Here is a 19,177-nt window from a genome sequence, read left to right on the forward strand (position 1 = left end):
CAATAGCCAGGACATGGAACCAACCTAAATGTCCACAGACAGATGAATGGATAAGGAAGATGTGGCACATATATACAATGGAATATTACTCAGCCATAAAAAGAAATGAAACTGAGTTATTTGTAGTGAGGTGGATGGACACAGAGTCTGTCACACAGCATGAAGTAAGTCAGAAAAACAAATACCGTATGCTAACGCATATACAGGGACGCTAAAAAAGAAATGGTACTGATGAACCTAGTTGCAGGGCAGGAATAAAGACATAGACATAGAGAATGGACTTGAGGACACATAGGGGGAGGGGGAAACTGGGGAGAAGTGACAGTAGCATCAACATATAAACACTACCGAATATAAAATAGCTAGTGGGAAGCAGCCGCATAGCACAGGGAGATCACCTCGGTGCTTTGTGATGACCTAGAGGGGTGGGATAGGGAGGATGGGAGGGAGACTCAAGAGGGAGGGGATATGGGGATATATGTATGCATATGGCTCATTCACTTTGGTATATAATAGAAACTAACACAGCATTGTGAAGCAATTATACTCCAATAAAGACGTTGAAAATAAAAAAAACTACAATGAGGTATCACCTCACACCGGCCAGAATGCCCATCATCAAAAAATCTACAAACAATAAATGCTGGAGAGGGTGTGGAGAAAAGGGAACCCTCTCACACTCTTGGTGGGAATGTAAATTGGTACAGCCACTATGGAGAACAGTAGGGAGGTTCCTTAAAAACTAAAAATAGAACTACCATATGACCCAGCAATCCCACTACTGGGCATATACCCTGAGAAAACCATAATTCCAAAAGAATTATGTACCACGATGTTCACTGCAACTCTATTTACAATAGCCAGGACATGGAAGCAACCTAAGTGTCCATCGACAGATGAATGGATAAAGATGTGGCACATATATACAATGGACTATTACTCAGCCATAAAAAGAAACGAAACTGTGGATTATGGACCTAGAGACTGTCATACAGAGTGAAGTAAGTCAGAAAGAGAAAAATACCATATGCTAACACGTATATATGGAATGTAAAAAAAAAAAATGGTCATGAATAACCTAGGGGCAGGACAGGAATAAAGATGCAGATGTGGAGAATGGACTTGAGGACACGGGGAGGGGGAAGGGGAAGCTGGGATGAAGTGAGAGAGTGGCACGGACTTATATATATGACCAAATGTAAAATAGCTAGTGGGAAGCAGTTGCATAGCACAGGGAGATCAGTTCGGTGTTTTGTGACCACCTAGAGGGGTGGGATGGCGGGGTGGGAGGGAGATGCAAGAGGGAGGACATATGGGGATATATGTATATGTATAGCTGATTCACTTTGTTATAAAGCAGAAACTAACACACTATTATAAAGCAATTATATTCCAATATAGATGGTAAAAAAAGAAAAAAGAAAAAGATTTTTCTATAAACCACTACCAGTCAAGAAGAAAGTGAAAGCTGTGCCCCTCTCTTTAAGAGGAAAGCTTAGGGATGACTGCATAGCTGTTTCTTTGCTTTGTAAGTGCTGGACATAAAATTATAATTGTTGGTCAAGTTCCTTAACCTTCAGCAGGAGGATTCTATTTCAATAGCATGTTCCAAGGAAGGTTCCCTTTAAGAATTCTACAGAAGGAAGAAAGCACAATTAAATGAATACATGAATCAGTAGTACCGTAAAAGAATAATACAACCTGGCTACGTGGGGTTTCTCTTGGGATCACAAGAAAGGTTCAGTAGGAAAACTATGCATTTACTATATGAAATGAATACATTTACTATATCAATTTGCTACCCTATGTACATTTATCCATCTTTATAGAACAAAATCCAACATTCCTGCTTTCAAGAGACGTAGTATAGGAACAATGGCTGCCTTCTTCTGGTAAATCAAACCAGCTCTATATCCAAAGTTAAAATACTAGAAGCAAAGCATACTCTCTTTAATGTCAGAAGATAGCCACCACCTCCATTCTTTAGCAGTACATTTATTAATATAGTGAGTAATTAAGCAAAAAAAAGAGAAAGAGAGGGAAGAAGGGAGGAAGGAAGGGAAAAATTTGTTGAACAAGCACCTAAATTAAAGATGAGCCAACTTTTTCTATAAAAGACCTGATAGTAAATATTTTAGACTTCACAGACCATATAGTCCTTGTCTCAGTACTCCACTTAGAATGCAAGAAGAACCAGAGACAATAATAAGGAAATGGACATGGCTGCACTGCATCCAGTAATTTCTATTTACAGACACTGACATTTTAATTTCATACGGTTTTCAGATGTCACAGAGTATGATTCTTTTTATTTTTCACCCAGCCATTTTTAAATGTAAAAACCATTAGTAGCTCTTGGTCTGTACGAAAACAGGTGGGCCAGATTTGATGACCCTGCCCTAGATCACTTTAACAGTAATTAAGTCCAGGAAGTAGAACTTGTGTGTGTGTGTGTGTGTGTGTGTGTGTATGTGTGTGTCTTTGGGGGTGGAGTGATCAGAGAAAGGTGATGCTGGTGAAGGGGAAGAGAATTTTACTTTTTATTTTGACACAATTCCACACTTTAAAAATGTTTTGCCATAATCATGGATTAATTATACAATTAAAAAAATCTAACTATTAGATAAATATAATCTCTAATGGCCTGTTTTCCTATTTTTTGACATGGTAAGGTAAGGGGTTTTACAGAGAGACTATAAAGAATCATCAAATTATAAAAATGTTAACTTTTAAAACAGCATTTTTATTTATTTCTCTCTTTTCCTTTTTCTCTCTCTCAGGGAAAAAAAAAAAGGGTGGGGGACCTGCTCTCTTTAGCTGTTAATTATACTCCTGTAAAGAGAGTAAACCTGAGGAATTTCTATTTGTTTTATATCTAATCTGCAAGCCTCACTGACCTTTCATCAAGAACAATGGTGCACACACAGTTCCTACATTTATACCTGTTCCTTCCCCACTCTTGCCACCATTTCTTTTTTTTTTTTCTGGGTGTTGAACTCCAGCCAAACATTAAATTACCTTGGGAAGCAAAAGGTAGACGAGAAAAAAGCACAAAGGTGGTATTTGGCCTCATTCTATGAGGACACTCAATCTTAATTTAGGGAAAGAAAAAGGACACTTTTTTTTTTAGTGTGAGAGCATGAGAACTGGAAAGAAGCACGGATTTTTCAGACAAGGCTGTTTTTTAAGTTCGCAGGTGGACTGTGCTCTTGTTTCAATGCAGGTGGGGCTGTAGATCAGGTGTGTGTGTGCCTGTGTGTGTCTATAAATCCACACCCATTTTTAACCAGAAATATCCAGAATACACTTCCAGCAAGAGCACTGACAAGTTCAGGTAAGCAAGCAAAATTTCCAGATTACTTAATCAGTGGTCAAGCTCAGTTATATTTAAAGGATCAAATTATCGCTGTACAAAAGTGAGGTCTTCAGTAAAGCAGAGGGCAAGTTCAATGAAATGATATTTTTCTTCTTTTAATGAACTAGATTTCCTTTGTTGGCTTCATACTTTTATTCTTTATGTGTATTAATGATATTATAATAAACTAACATTCACCAAAAGTGAGCCTTTAAAAATTATGCTGCAAGTAACAGTTGTTCCTCCCTGTTATTTTTTTATTGAAGTATAGTTGATTTACAATGCTGTGTTAATTTCAGCTGTACAGCAAAGTGATGCAGTTATACATATATATACATTTTTTTTTAGTATTCTTTAGGGGCCCTCTTCCACAGGAAAGAGCACAAAGGAATGGAGTGAGAGTTTGGGGTTAGCAGATGCAAACTAGTATATATAGAATGGATAAGCAACAAGATCTTACTATATAGCACAGGGCACTATATTCAATATGCTGTGATAAACCATAATGGAAAAGAATATTAAAAAAGAATGTAAAATCTCACTCCCAGTTTTCTTTTATAGAGAATTTTTACATAATATTTAAGTAAATGACTTACATTAAATTACTTTTGAAAAGTGAAATACTGTGTCAGAAAATGCTAACTATCTGTGTTTTTAACACCTAATTGTAGACGTGTGGTTATTTGCCTGCGGAGGGCAATGTGAGCTGCTCCAGGGCCATGACCGTGTCATATTCATCCGTGTCCCCCAAGGAGCTTTACCCACGCATCTGATACTATAGGATCATAACTAACTCATGTTCTGTTTACCAGGGAAATTACTGTTCATCCAAAGATAATAATATATAAATTGATTGGCTTTGTCATAGAATATATTTACTATCTATTTTACAATTTATCAATGTCAAACAAAAAAACATTTTGATTTTTAAGTAGAACAATCTGACAATAATACATAGCAACTTGAAATTTGAAAAAATTCAGTTCCTATTCGTTCTAAATTTGGCAGCTTTAAAATAAGAAGATGGTGAAGTTATCACTTCTCTCTTTTGCTGTAGATTCTACCTACTAATCTCTGTCTCTCTCATAAAGAACTTTTCCTAATGCTTCCTCCAGATTAGCTTTTTCTTAACTCTTTACTTCCAGAGATCCCTCGGAGAATCTTAAGGCAATTAGGGGCTCTCTTCCCCAGAAAAGAGAACAAAGGCACATAAAATGTTACAGACAATTCAGGGATTTTTGAGACTCCAGGAGCTCAATCATAGACCTTCTAGAAGCTCACCGGACCCAAGTTAAGACCCTACCCTAGATGGTTGCTTCAATTTTTCCACTGCAACTTTCACTCTGACAGAGTCTACCCTCCCCACATTGGACTTTGTGTTCCAGAGTCAGCTGTCTTTATCCCCTACTGAAATCTACCCTTTCTTTGTTTCAGTCTTTATGGTACAAGATGACGCCCATAAGGTAAAAGATGGCATGCTGAAATGTTTCACAGTATTAATAAGTTATAGGAACTTAAACTGCGATCCTTATCAGCACCATGGTTATTGTTTAACAGGGTTTCTCAATACAAAATAATTTAAAAGTGGGTCCCTTGCAGATTAGGAACGAAAATAATTTAAATAGGACCAAACTAACCATTTTCAATCCAGGAGAGGGATGTACTGCTGGCTAGATAAAGATACTAAAAATGAGAGGAATGAATTTTAAATAGGGCAGGGTTGTAAATTTAAGGGCAAAAGGCTGAGTAAATGATGGAAGGATAAAAAAGATAAGCAACTGTAGAGGAACTGAAGAACAAGAACCTCCATATTCTGATTTTCCTCAGTTCTAATTTAAGCAGTATTTGTTCATGCCTAATCTTACTGTCTTGGCAGAGTTAAAATGTCATCTTAACCTATCAGATCAAGAAGAATCAAAGGGCAAAGAATATTTATGCATGACAAACGTCACCTTTCCATTGCACTTAGGAGTTGCAAGGCCTTTAATCAATATCATCTTATTAGAGTTTTAATGCAGTTCCGTGAGCACTAGAATACCATCAGAAGTAGGCTTTGGGTGCCCTGGTCCAGTGCTCTTTCAACTTCATTGTACTGCTCCCAGGATGCCAGGAATGTGGCTTTTCATCAAGTGGACATCTATTGAGTTGACTGTATTTTTACAATAATTTACAAATAAAATGTGAAAGTTCTAGGTGGTTGTACCATGTCAATTCACACAAGCAGAGCAATCTGGCAGCACAGGTCTGGTCTCTTAACAAATGTCTTAATGACAGCCTGAGGTAACCTACCAGATTCTGACAATTATTTTTTACCATCCAGCTGCTTCTGAGGGATTCTTAAGAAGATATGATGTTACACTCAGCTTTGGTCGTCTGTCTCTTACTCATCACGGTTTCTTCTAACCTTGCCATGGCAATCAAAAAGGGAAAAAGACCTCCTCAGACACTCTCAAGAGGTACTGGAATCTCATTTTATTTTCTGGACTCAGTCATTTGGATTGTTTTAAAATTCATCATCTCTTGCCTGTAGTCTAGTTATAAAGCCAACTCAATTAACTGAAATTTTTTGTTGTGTATCACTTTAAAATAGGAGAAAAAAAAAACAACAGAAAGGATCAGTTAATTTTAAAGAGTGAGCCACATGAAATGAAAAACAACAATTTGCTGCATCTTCTATAGAAATAGTGGAGAACTGGTTTCATTGCCTATAACTTTGGTAACCAGAGTCCTGCAAAATGCTATTGATTGATACGTTATATTGATATCCTAAATGCAATCAGGATTCCCTCAAAATCTGTTCCAGTGCCCTGTCCTCTCTTTATTCAGGCAAGAAAATAATTTGGAATGATTTTACACTGGGGTCCCCAGAAAATTATACTTTATCTCCACCCTCCAAGAATTTTGGTTAACCAAGTGTTGGCTATGCTGACTCCAGAAAACAGCTGCAGTATTTTTAGAGGACATAATCTAGATTTGTCATTGGCTACACTGAAAACATTTCTATTTTGTACCCACTGTTTTACTTTGGCCTGAGAAACAATTATATCTTCATCTGCAAAGAAATAATTCATAAAGAAAATTCTCAGAATTGATTCCTACATTTCCAGCTACCAGAAATGGAAAGAAAATCATTTGTCTCCAAATAGCTAATTCTAAATTAGTAACACAAACCAAAAAACACTTGACTGGTACTTGGAATGGTAATGTGACTGGAGCAAACAAATGGAGATCAACTACAGCATAATTTCAAATTTTAAAATATTGACTTTCTTTCCAAGTTAATTCATTCCTTAACAGATGAGATGTATTGGGTACCAGCCAATTGCCTGTCAGTGTTCAGCCAGTGTTCAGTTTAAAATCACAGAAACTATAAGTCTAAAAAAATTGGTAAGTTTTGCAAAATAAATAAAAGAGGGAAATATTTTCCTAAGTGTAATTTATCATGTACCTCCATATATACATGCAACAGTTATAAAACAATGAACTCAGTAGCCTTAAAGTGCCAAAGATCAAAGTCACTGCCCTTAAAGACCCTCGAGGGCTGAGTTAAGCAGCATGCTGTAACTATAATTAAGGTATCAATATTCTGTGTATTCACTTCCAAATGTCCATTAAAACTGGTGAATTTTATGAAAAATATACTCAATACGTACAAGAAATTTTAAACAACGTGACGAGTCTGTTATTTCAGTTAAACTATGTCAATAGGGGAGATGACTGATAGCAGCTGGGAACTCCATTATTCAGAAATGGTTTGCATTTGGTTAAGCCTTTATCTTCTACTGGCACATAGAAAACAACTGAGAATGAGGATTTAAGGTACAGGTGAAAGGGAAATTTGTCTACAGTGTACCAAGTAGCATATGGAGCCTCTTAGAGGGCAGAGCAGCCCCAGTTAAACAGACACAGTGTTAGGGAGAAAAGGGAGTATTAATTGGAAAAAGGTAAGAAATGGTTCAATAAAAAAGTGAACCCCAAATCTTAACTTCCTTTTAAACCAAAACTGCTCTGCGTCCAGCACCTGGTCCAGTGCCTGGCATACAGTAAGTACTCAATAAATACATACTGGAGAATGAATAAAATCTCAGAAGATAAGTAAGCATAGCCAGTAATGGATTAGGAATTAGGAATCATGATAATGAACAGAGAACAATAAGACTGTATTGTCTTACCTGCATACACCCAGTGCTAAGTGGAGCAAGGCATATAGCAGATGTTCCTTCAATATTTGTGGAACTAAGTTAAACAGAAGCAGAGAACAGTAATTCTTCCCACTGCTGACATTCTGGCATTGAATGATATTTGCAACAGAATAGGGAAATTAAGTAGGAACACAGTCTCACTGGCTGTTTCCAAAATAACTTTTATCTAATGCAAAACGTGGCATAAACTTACTACATGTGTTTGAGTAAAGTTGTAAAGAAAGTCTTTCAGGGTTATTACAGATAGGAAGCATTCCTGCTAAGGTTGGGGTACTAAGCTAATGTAAGATGTCTTCCAATGTTAGGATTCTAAGGTCAGGCAAAAACAAACCAACAACACTTCTGGTAAGAGTGTAAAATAATGCACTCACTTGGAAAAACTGTCAGAAAGTTAAAGTTATAGTTACCATTTGATCCAGCAATTCCACTTCTAAGGATTATACCCAAGAAAAATGAAAACATATGTTCACACTGAAGTTTGCACTCAAATGTTCATAGCAGTATTATTCATAAAATCCAAAAACTAGAAACAACCTAAATGTCCATCAACTGATAAATGGATAAACAAAATGTGGTATATCCATAAAATGGAATAATATTTAGCCCAAGAATGAAGTCCTAATACATGCCACAACATGGATGAACCTTAAAAACATTGTATTAACTGAAAGCATCCAGTCATAAGATACATCGCATCTTATATGATTCCACTTATATGAAATGTCTGGAATAAGATAATCTATAGAGACAAAGTAGATTAGCCATTTCTTAGGGTTGTAGGAGATGAAAGAATTGCGTGGTGATAACTAAAGGGTACAGGGTTTCTTTCTGAAGTGATGAAGATCTTCCAAAATTGATTGTGGTGATGATTGCACACTATGTAAATATATTAAAAGAATGTATATACTTTCAATGGATGAACTGTATTGGCATATGAGTTATATTTGAATAAAGCTGTTATTAAAAAACAAACAAACCAAAACCCAGCAGGCAGAAATCATGGGATCATATTTATCCTGCTTCATAATTCTGCTTCATAAGTCCTGGACACCTTTAAGCCATGGTATCAAAACCAGGAACTCCAGTCTGACAACATATGAAACTTATGAAAAAATCTGGGTCCAAAATAGCCTGAAACTATTTCTATTTTCAAATTAATTCAACCTTTTTCATCCATAGACTGAGACATTTCCTGAAAATACTTGGAAATATTTCTGGATGTTTTGTGCATTCTTCTCTTCAATGGTCTTATTCTTCAATCTCTAATACACATTCCCAACTACTCACATCATTTCTTTAAAGGCTAGTGGGGGGACTTCCCTAGTGGCGCAGTGGTTAAGAATCTGCCTGCCAATGCAGGAGACACAGGTTCGATCCCTGGTCCGGGAGGATCCCACATGCTGCAGAGCAACTAAGCCCGTGAGCCACAACTACTGAGCCTGTGCGCCACAACTACTGAAGCCCGTGCACCTGGAGCCTGTGCTCCGCAACAGGACAGGCCACCATAAGGAGAACCCTGGACACCGCAACGAAGAGTAGTCCCCACTCGCCACAACTACAGAAAACCCATGTGCAGCAATGAAGACCCGATGCAACCAAAATAAATAAATAAATAAATAAAATTGATTCTTTAAAAAAAAAGCTAGTGGGTTCTCTCTCTACTCGTTGTGTTCTGTTTCCCTCTCCTCCACTCTTTCGGATGCTTCCAAAACAAGGGTTTTATTGAGTCTCTCAACCATGAAATTCCCATGCCAGAATTGTTTTCCGTTAAAACTCAAAGCAAAATTTGAAATTCCTTTTTTTCAATGATGTGTTATGACTTCGAAGGAGTCAACATCTCTTGACACTCAAGATTCAAGGACGCTGTTCAGTATAGCCCAAAGTATTCCCGACAGATTTACAAAGTATGCAAAGATTAACTGTTATTTCCTCCTGTACATTCTGAAAGTGAGAGCTCTTGCATGGTCCAGAGATGTCCTTTCAATCACCACTAATCATAATAGCATCTACTGAACACTTACTGGGTTCAAGGCCATGGGCCTTAAGATTTAAAACATAGTCACAAAACCTCAGTAATATCACCTGAAAGGACACAACCTCTTTGTATCTAGTTATAATTATGTATCCTCCATACCTTATGTCAGACAACTGCTTGGTAGCTTAAATATCTGTAGATAGATACCTGGTTATCACACCCCCAATTCAGAACTCTTTGGTAGTCCTGAGTTAACACATTGATTTCTCTCTTCTGTTTAGGATGGGGAGATGACATCACTTGGATGCAGACTTATGAGGAAGGTCTCTTTCATATTCAAAAAAGGTAAAACACCTCTCAGTTAACTTTGACAGATGATACAGATACCTCCTCACAGGAGAGCCAAACACTAGCATGTTAGCTTTTCAGAGGATACAATAAGAATTTGCTCTGATATTGTATTCTGTTTGGACTAAGAGTTGCTATTAGAATTTTTTTATAAACAACAGCTCTAGACACTTCTGTATTAATTTCTTAATTATCCAAGCAAGCTTTTTTATCTGAGGAATAATTGACTTAACATTATATTAGTTTCAGATATACAACTTAATGATTGGATATTTGTATATATGCAAAATGATTACCACAATAAGTCTAGTTAACATCCACCAAGCAAACTTTGAATATAAATTGTATAAACAAAACAGCATCACTCACTGGGCATTATACAAGCTTAAACAGGAACCTGACTTATAGCAGCACTTCTCAAGGCTGTCTGATCATCAGAACGACTCAGAGAGCTTTTTTAAAAATCCATATTCAGGGTCAACTGCTTACTGAGTATCCACTTCTATGTGCCAGGCACTCAGTGACCAAGAGTGACGTGATTTACTAAAGATCTACTAAATCTTTGGGGATGGAGCTGAGAAACTTGTACTTTTAAAAGCACCCCAAGAATTTATCAAATATCTAAAGAATGTTCAATTCAACTCTTTGAAGAAAAAGAAAAGATTCCAAATAAGAACTGGCTAAAACACTCTCAACACCAGACAAATATTACCAAAAAAAAAAAAGTCTACAGAATAATCTTATTTCCAAATAGAAATGTAAAAAACAAACAACATATTAGCAAAGAGCAGACAGCAGAACACTAAAAAAATATACCCTGATAAAGTGAGATTCAGTCTGGGAAAGCCAAAAGATTCAAGATTAAGAAATCTATTAATTAAAATAATTTAATATTTATAAGGACACAAATCATACAAGTATCTCCTATCTCCACAAATGCTAAGAAAAAGCATTTAATACAATGCCAAATCCATATTTGAAGTTAAAAAACTTATCCATCCCAGCAAAAAAGTCAACATCATGCTTACCGAGGAAAAACAATTAAAGTATCCCACTGATGGATTCTTTAATCACCACAATTACTAACATTGTTCTGGAGATACTAACCAATGCAATTAGATGAGAAAAACTTACAAAGGAGAGAGTGAAAGAATCCTCATTTGCAGCTGATGATTGTGTTTGTGAAAAACTTGAGAATCAGCCCAAAGTATCAGAACTACGAAGATTCAGTTAAATTAGATGAGACTAAATTAATACCTAGAAACCGACAGCATTTTTATATATATATATATAATCAAAATAGTTAAAGGCAGTTACAAAATACCTTATATAAAATAGCAATAAAAAAAGATGAAATATCCCCAGATAAACTTGACAGAAAATGTACAAAATCTGTATGAACTAAATGTACTAGTGAGGAAAGAAATTACAAACCTATGTGAAGGGATATCATGTTCTTGGAGAGGAAGATTCAATATCGTAAAAATGTCAATCCTCTCTATAGCTAAAAAATTTGTTAAGACAATCACAATATATTAGTACAAGTTTTTAAGTGATTTTAAAATTGAAATGGAAACATAGACAGACTTAAATAGTTAGGAACATTCTGAGAAGAAATCAGTGGGGACTAGCCCTTAATCAATATGAAACATTTTAATAACACAGTATGTTACCGGTAAATGAATTGAATAGAATGGAGAGAACAGAAAACTGGATACTACAGAAATTGTTTACATGATTAAGTGGCATTTTGAATCAGGAGTAGGAGAGATAGAGTATGTAAAATAATTGTTAGAATTTGATAGCCATTTGTGAAAAATAAAAAAATTTGTATCTATACCTCATATTTTACATCAAAATAAATTATAAAGATTAATTATAAGGATGAAACCATTAAGGTACTAGAAGACACTATTACAAAACTGTTATTCCTTTAAATTCTTGGAGTAGGGTACAATTAGGGTGAGGCATGAGGGATGTCTAGGACGCAAAAACAAACACTTCATTTTTGTGCCCTAGATGCTACCCTTGCCTCACCCTAGTCCTCCTTTAGAGTTGAGTATGGCCAAAGGAAAAAAAAAAGAAGAAAGAAAAATCCTAAAATAAATGACTAATATTTTTGATTATGCAAATTTCTGCAAACCAGAAATTTATCATAAGCAAACGAAAAAGGCAAAAAATACAAAACTAACAGAAAACTATAGCTCATATTACAAGAGTGAATTTCTCTAATATACAAAGTACTCATATAGATTAATAAGAAAAAGGTCAAGGCAATGACCTTGAAAAAATGAACATAAGATAGGAAAGATAGTACACAGAATAAAAAAATTAGTAACCTAAACATATGAGTAAGATTATTTTTTACAGCTTTATTGAGATATAATTTACATAAACATTGTGCAGATTTAAGGTGTAGAATGTGATGATTTGATGTATGTATATATTGCACAATGATGACCACAATAAGGTTAATTATCACCTCACATAGTTAACGTGTGTGTGTGTGTGTGTGTGTGTGTGTGTGTGTTGAGAACTTTTAAGATGTATTTTCTTATCAGTTTTCAAGTATACCATACAGTATTGTTAACTCTGGTCATCACTACATTCCCAGGACTCACTCATCTTATAACTGGAAGTGTGTACCCTTTGAGCACCTTTACCCATTTTCCCCACCTCCCAATCCCCCACCCTGGGAAACCACCAATCTACTCTCTGTTTCTATGAGTTTGGTTTTTACTTTTTTTTTAAATTCCAGATTCTACATATAAGTGAGATCATATAGTATTTGTCTCTGACTTATTTTACTTAACATAATATGCTCAAGGTTCATTCACGTTGTCACAAATGTACTGAGAGTCACTTAGGTTGCTTCCATGTCCTGGCTATTGTAAATAATGCTGCAATGAACATGGGGATGCAGATATCCCTTTGAGATAGTGAAATAGTGATTTCATTTTCTTTGGGTATATACCCAGAAGTAGAATTGCTGGATCATATGGTGACTATTTTTTATAAGAAAGTAAAACTACATTAACTTCCCTCTTTCACCTACTGGATAAAAGAATTAAAAGCTCAATAACCAGTTTTAGTGAGAGTAAATACTTAGTTCTCACATTATCAGAGAGAATATAAATTGGTACAGCTTCTAAGGAAAGTATATACAGTGCATCAAAATTATAAATGCACATACTCTGACGCAGAAACTCCGCTTCTGGAAATTTATTTACAAATATACCCACCCATGCACAAAATTATATGTAAGTAACATCATGTTCACCAAAGCATCTTTTTAAATGTCTGAAAACAATCTAAACATAAAAGATTGAAAAGAATTTAAATATCTATTTTGAGGAGACTAATAAAGTAAAGATGATCCATATAATGGAATATTATACAAAATCACAAGGGAATAACATCCAAGATATATGATTATGCTAAAAAAGCCAAATGCAAATACATGTGTATAGCGTGCTAGTATTTGTATTTTTAAAAAAGAAAGGATAAATATATATACATATGGACATGCATATGAACATACACAATTCATAATCATATACATTTACATAAGTATATACACAAGCATATGCATATGCACATGTGTATTTTGTTATATGACCTGAAAAACTCTGGAAGCAAACTTAGAAAATGGTAACACTGCTTACTTCTTGAAGGCAGGATGGGAGAAAGAATTTTTACTTTTTTAACTTTTGAATTTTAAACCATCTGAATTTGTAACTTATTTTCAATGAAAAACATGTAGAATTTTAAAAGATAATTCACCAAATGATGCTGATAAGCAGCTAGGCTTGGAAGGCTCTGGTTTTAGAGCATCTCAGAAGTACAGCTCCCCAAAATTTTTACTCTTTCTCTCACTCGAGTTTCTCATAATCTGATGTGCTACTTCATAAGATTTTTTTTTCACAATTTAAAATGCTTTATTTTTTTTTATTCTTTTTAAAATTCTTTTCCTATTTAGGTTATTACAGAATATTGAGCTGAGTTCCCTGTGCTATACAGCAGGTCCTTGTTGGTTATCTATAGTGGTGTGTACATGTCAATCCCAAACTCCCAGTCTATCTCTCCCCCTCCCCTTCGCCCCTGGTAACCATAAGACTAGGGACCACCTGTTTTATTGATAATTTGGTCTGTGAGCTAAGGATGATTTTTACATTAAAAGAATGTTTTTAATCAAAAGAAGAATAATATCTTGTGAAACATGGAAGTTACTTGAAATTCAAATTCCAGTGCTATAAATTAAGTTTTACTATAACACGGCCACTCTCACCTTGTTGCATACTGTCCATGGCTGCTTTCGTGCAATAACAGCAGAGGTGAGCGGTTGTGAACAAGACCACATGGGCTGCAAAACCTCAAATAACTTACCATCTGCCTCTTTGCTTTAAAAGTTTCTGAGCCCTTTTTCAGGTGTTCCTAATTCAGTGTCTGCCAGAAACAGAAGCTTTTCCTAAAACGGATTACTGTCTTGGTTTGACTGTCTGAACAACCCACTGAAAGCTGAACTATTAAGACTGAGTATTCTGTGGTCTTGATACATTTTTCCTTGGACTCCAGTTGGCCAGAAATCTGATGGAGAAATTAGTTTTCCAAGAGTTACATCAATGTCTTTCCTTACACAGAGCTATCCTTATTTCCAGCTGCTGTGCTGGGAAGAAAGGGTAGCAGTTCAGGAAATCAGAATGACTCATGCCCCTGAATTGCTCTCCATCGCAGGACACCTCTATCTACCTAAGTGCAATCAGAGAAAAAGTTATCTAGTAAAAGAATTACTACTTGGTGCTTAGGAGGTCTAAGCTCTCTATGTGTCTCTAAAGAAATGTCAATGAATATTCTTAGGCTCAGTTTTCTACTAATTAAAAAGAGGTAATAATATTTCATTCATTGGATATCTAATCTGCTCTTTCACCAGTAAATGTGAAGTTGTTGGCAAATGTTAGCTTTCTATGTTATAAATTTTAAGAGATAAGTTGTAGGATTTATTCTTACCTAAAATTAACTTATATTCTAAGTTTGAGGATTAAATGAAATTATTTACACTTCAAAGTGTGTTATTTAACACTTTTGAGACTAAAGTTTGAAAAAACAGGATTATTCAGTAACAAGTATTTCATATGATTACATCTGTTGTTTTTAAAAAGATTTATGCTTGATACATATACACTCGTCTATCTCTTTTTGTACCTAGCATCCTTGCAAAATTAAAGAAACATTTTTAAAAACATCTTATATACCCGAATCATAATTATTTTGTCCTTTACTGTAGTTAACATTCTAATTTTTCTCGTATTCTAAACAGCAGGGTAGTCAATGAGCTACCACCAAAACTTTTCTTCAGAGAGTTAAAATCAAAATGACACTGAAAAATATATAGGAAAGGAACTCTCCCTGAGACTGTTGGTAATTGTGTTGTGACAAGAATAAAAGGTTGTGAAAATGGTCAAATATTAATAGACTTTTTGAAAAACAAACAAAAAACCTAAGTAAAAACTTCGACAATTCCAAAATTTTATACCAGATGTTCATTGGAAATGAATACTACCTTGCTCATAATATCCTTTCATCTATGGAGACAGAATTGACTTTTATTTTTCTAACTGTACTACAGTATACATAAGAACGACCTGGTAAGCTTGTTAAGCTAAGGATTCCTGGACCTCACCCCCCCAGATGCTGACTGAGTGGGCCCAAGAGGGAGCCTGAGAATTTACATTTCTAATGAGCTACATTTCTGGTGACGCTGATGCTTCAGTGCTGAGGCCATGTTATGACTAAGAGGACTACACACTACAGCGCTGTGATTTGTCAGGCTGAGATGTTTACTTTACGTCTCATAGAAAGTATGAGAATCTTAAATCTAATTTCACTGTACATTTTAACTCAGATTAATCACTTGGCTCAATTCCACACTCTCTCTGTTTAGTAACAAGCCACTGATGGTTATTCATCACTTGGAGGACTGTCAATACTGCCAAGGTAATTTTTGCTCCTGAGATCTTATTGTATCTCCAATATGAAGTAGGAAAGTGACCTGGTTACAAATTGTTAAGAAGGCACTCAGGAAACTCTATTCCAAAAAAAAAAAAAAAAAAAGGACAACTGCTAGAGTACCACCATTTTACTAAGGTGCTTAAAGACTACAATGATTGTTAGTAATCTATTGAATATATTCATATTACATGTCCTTTAGAATTTTATATCCTTCTTCCTCCCCTGTTCCCCCCCCAAAAAGGTAGGAAAAATGGCTGAAAGAAGATGCTATTTTAACCAATGAGTCAATGAATTACATGACATTGTAAAACTGGTGATTTCATCAATGTGATTCTCTCTTGATGTCTTCTTGGATAGACTCTGTCCCTCATTGATTTCCAGTTAGAGACGAAGTGGCAATGGGCCAATGAACTATTTATATCCAAGTTACAGATGCAAACAAATGCAAAATACTAGCTTAATTTTGCTACATTATATTGAAGGCGTCTTGATCCTTGAAACTAATTGACATTATGTTTTCTCCCACAGCACTAAAAAAAGTGTTTGCCCAAAATAAAGAAATACAAGAAATGGCTCAGAATAATTTCATCATGCTGAATCTCATGGTACCTGACCTCTACAATGTTTTCTTAATATCTCAATTCAGTGGAAAAGCTGAATCTCTTTTTTTGAAGACAAAAAGAGCTATAAAGTATTAATGGATATAGAATGTTACATAGAATTGTAAGAGGCCAAAATATATAACTTACTGAAAGGCTTGTTTACATAAAATATTCTTAAATCAACTGTTAAAAACAATCCAATCCAATAACATTCTTTTTTTTCATCTTTTTGCTAGCATGAAACCACTGATAAGAATTTATCACCTGATGGACAATATGTGCCTAGAATCATGTTTGTGGGTAATTGTATAATCTCTTTCCATCAGATTTAGAAAATCAGTAGCCTTCTTGCTTTTATTTACTTTTAAATGCTATTTCAAGTACTATTCCTTTTAAAGGGAAGTCATTAGTAACCCAGTCATTAACAGTTCTTGTTAGGTCAACAATCAAACTCATTATATCTATAACTTGTAACTTATAAATATTAAATTTTAATGTTTTAAATTAACTGATGCTATGAAATCAATATCCCAATGTAGTTTCAGTATTGTTCTCTAAACTATTACATGTTGACAGAGACCTGTGACACACTAAAATGAGAATTCAGATTAACTCACAATAAATTCACATGTATGAAAACTGATTTTGCTTATAAATTTGCTTAACGTTTGTTTTAGAGTAAGAGGCAAGAATGATTTTCAGAATATTTTAAATAATATGTAAGGTACTTATTTTTTCTTGGCAGATCCTTCTTTAACAGTCAGAGCTGATATAACTGGAAGATACTCAAACAGATTATATACATATGAACCTCAGGATTTACCGCTATGTAAGTATTCACAAATTATCTTGAACAGTGATACTAGCAACACTTGACTGTTAGAAGGGTCAGTGATACCCTACATGGGTGCTTCCCCACAAACAGTGCTACCCACACATCACAGTCCCTGGGGCTGGTAGTGGAGATAGTGGTTAATATGCAAACTCTTAGCTCCCATCAAGATCAGAATTTCTGGGGCACCTCAGAATCTTTCTTCAACAGGGATCTCTAATAGTTCTTATGATCACTAAATGTTAACACCACCAAAAAGAATAGAGTACACATGAAAATTAAACCTTAAGAAAGCCAGTCCATTCTTCTGGTATGAAAGATTATATGTGATTTCCTCAAAGTGATCATAATTAAATCTTTTCTCTTCCTTTAATGCCTATAAGCAAGGAAATACAGTCTGACTTGGGACTTTCATTTTTGCAATATTCACTATCAACTATGTTTAACAAGAGAGCTATGCCTGTCATATCCAGCAATACTGCTACAAAATAATCAGTTAACAAAATAGATACTCCCTCAAAATCCCTTTGATAAAATTTTTTAACATTAAGTTAATTAACCAGCTCTGAATGGTCTAATCCTTAAATTTACATGTACACTTTTAGCATAATATTCTTTAAGGTTGCAGATAAATCCCCAAATCTTTATAGCTGTTAATTTTAATGGGCCAATTTTAGATTTAGGGGTTAATTAAAAAACTTGGTACTCTCATTTACTAATAGAATAATATATATTTACTTCTATTACAGTGATAGAAAACATGAAGAAAGCATTAAAACTTATTCAATCCGAGTTATAATGTATTACCTCTAAGAGGTCAAATGTCACGAAGAAAAACTTCTGGCTAATTGACTAATACTAATGGGCAGGTAAATGAATTTTGTAACATTACCATTTAGACTTTTAATGTGTTTGCATATTCTTAGGAAGGTAAAATGATATTTCAATAAATATCAAAACCAGAGCATGACAATATTGTGGTTTGATTTCTGCCTGCATCAGTAGCAAAGAAAGCTTGCTGATAGTTATAGTGGAGACAGGAAGACCTAAATAAGAGGTGTCTACACTGCTTGTTTCTATTTCCTCATCTATCATCCATTCCACCAAGTAAGCTAATCTTAATTCTGATCCCTCTATTATATCGAACCTGCAAGTTTAGGTCATAAATGATCTGCATGTTGCCAAAGCAAACGGATGCATCGCTAGCCACTTATTATTTAACTTTTAGCAGCATAACTTTTAGAGTTAACCATTTATTTCTTTTTTTTTACTTTAAAACAGACACTTAAAAAGTAATTACAATAAATTTAAAATATATTTTAAAACTTTAAATAAGTTTTGCTTGATTACTGGGTGGATATTTAACACTTTTAATCTTTTTAAGAAGAATGTAACTGCTTCCAGAATATTAAAGAATACCTCCAGTTAACTAGCAGAAGAGGAATCTATCCATTCTGAAATTATTAAACATTCAACCACCAACTCAATTCTTCAGGGGAAGCTTTTGTAGGATCACATTCATGTCTTCTATTCCTTTAAATAACACACACACAAAAATCCTAATTTTTTATGAAAAAATTTCCCTAATCATTTGGAGTAATTCTAATTACTAATGGAAACCCCATAATCAGCTGGGAATAATTCTCAGAAATGAGAGAATATTTCAGATGGGAATATGTTTCCTAATCCATAGGATTTGATTACATTTAAATAACTTGATGTTTTGAAATATAAAGGTACACATTTATATGAGACAGATATACAACATCTATGATACTGATGTCTGATTAAGTCCAATGTTTCATGAGTCAGAGAAAGAAAAGTTTCTTCCAAGTTTTATCTGATCATTATTCA

General features: G+C 34.7%; 1 protein-coding gene across 1 annotated transcript; it reads left to right on the forward strand.

Annotated features, from left to right (window-relative positions):
• Window positions 1–5,614: 5,614 nt before the first annotated feature.
• On the forward strand, window positions 5,615–18,122 carry AGR3 (anterior gradient 3, protein disulphide isomerase family member; the record flags this gene model as incomplete). The annotated part of the gene is made up of 7 exons (XM_079931770.1): window positions 5,615–5,811; window positions 9,814–9,877; window positions 15,822–15,874; window positions 16,418–16,494; window positions 16,728–16,791; window positions 17,237–17,320; window positions 18,073–18,122. The coding sequence occupies exons 1-7, from the start codon at window positions 5,703–5,705 to the stop codon at window positions 18,120–18,122; spliced, it is 501 nt and encodes a 166-aa protein (XP_079787896.1). The 5' UTR covers window positions 5,615–5,702.
• Between the last annotated feature and the right edge of the window lie 1,055 nt (window positions 18,123–19,177).

Source organism: Stenella coeruleoalba, assembly GCF_951394435.1.
Source record: "Stenella coeruleoalba genome assembly, chromosome: 9".
In the NCBI taxonomy this organism is placed as follows: domain Eukaryota; kingdom Metazoa; phylum Chordata; class Mammalia; order Artiodactyla; family Delphinidae; genus Stenella; species Stenella coeruleoalba.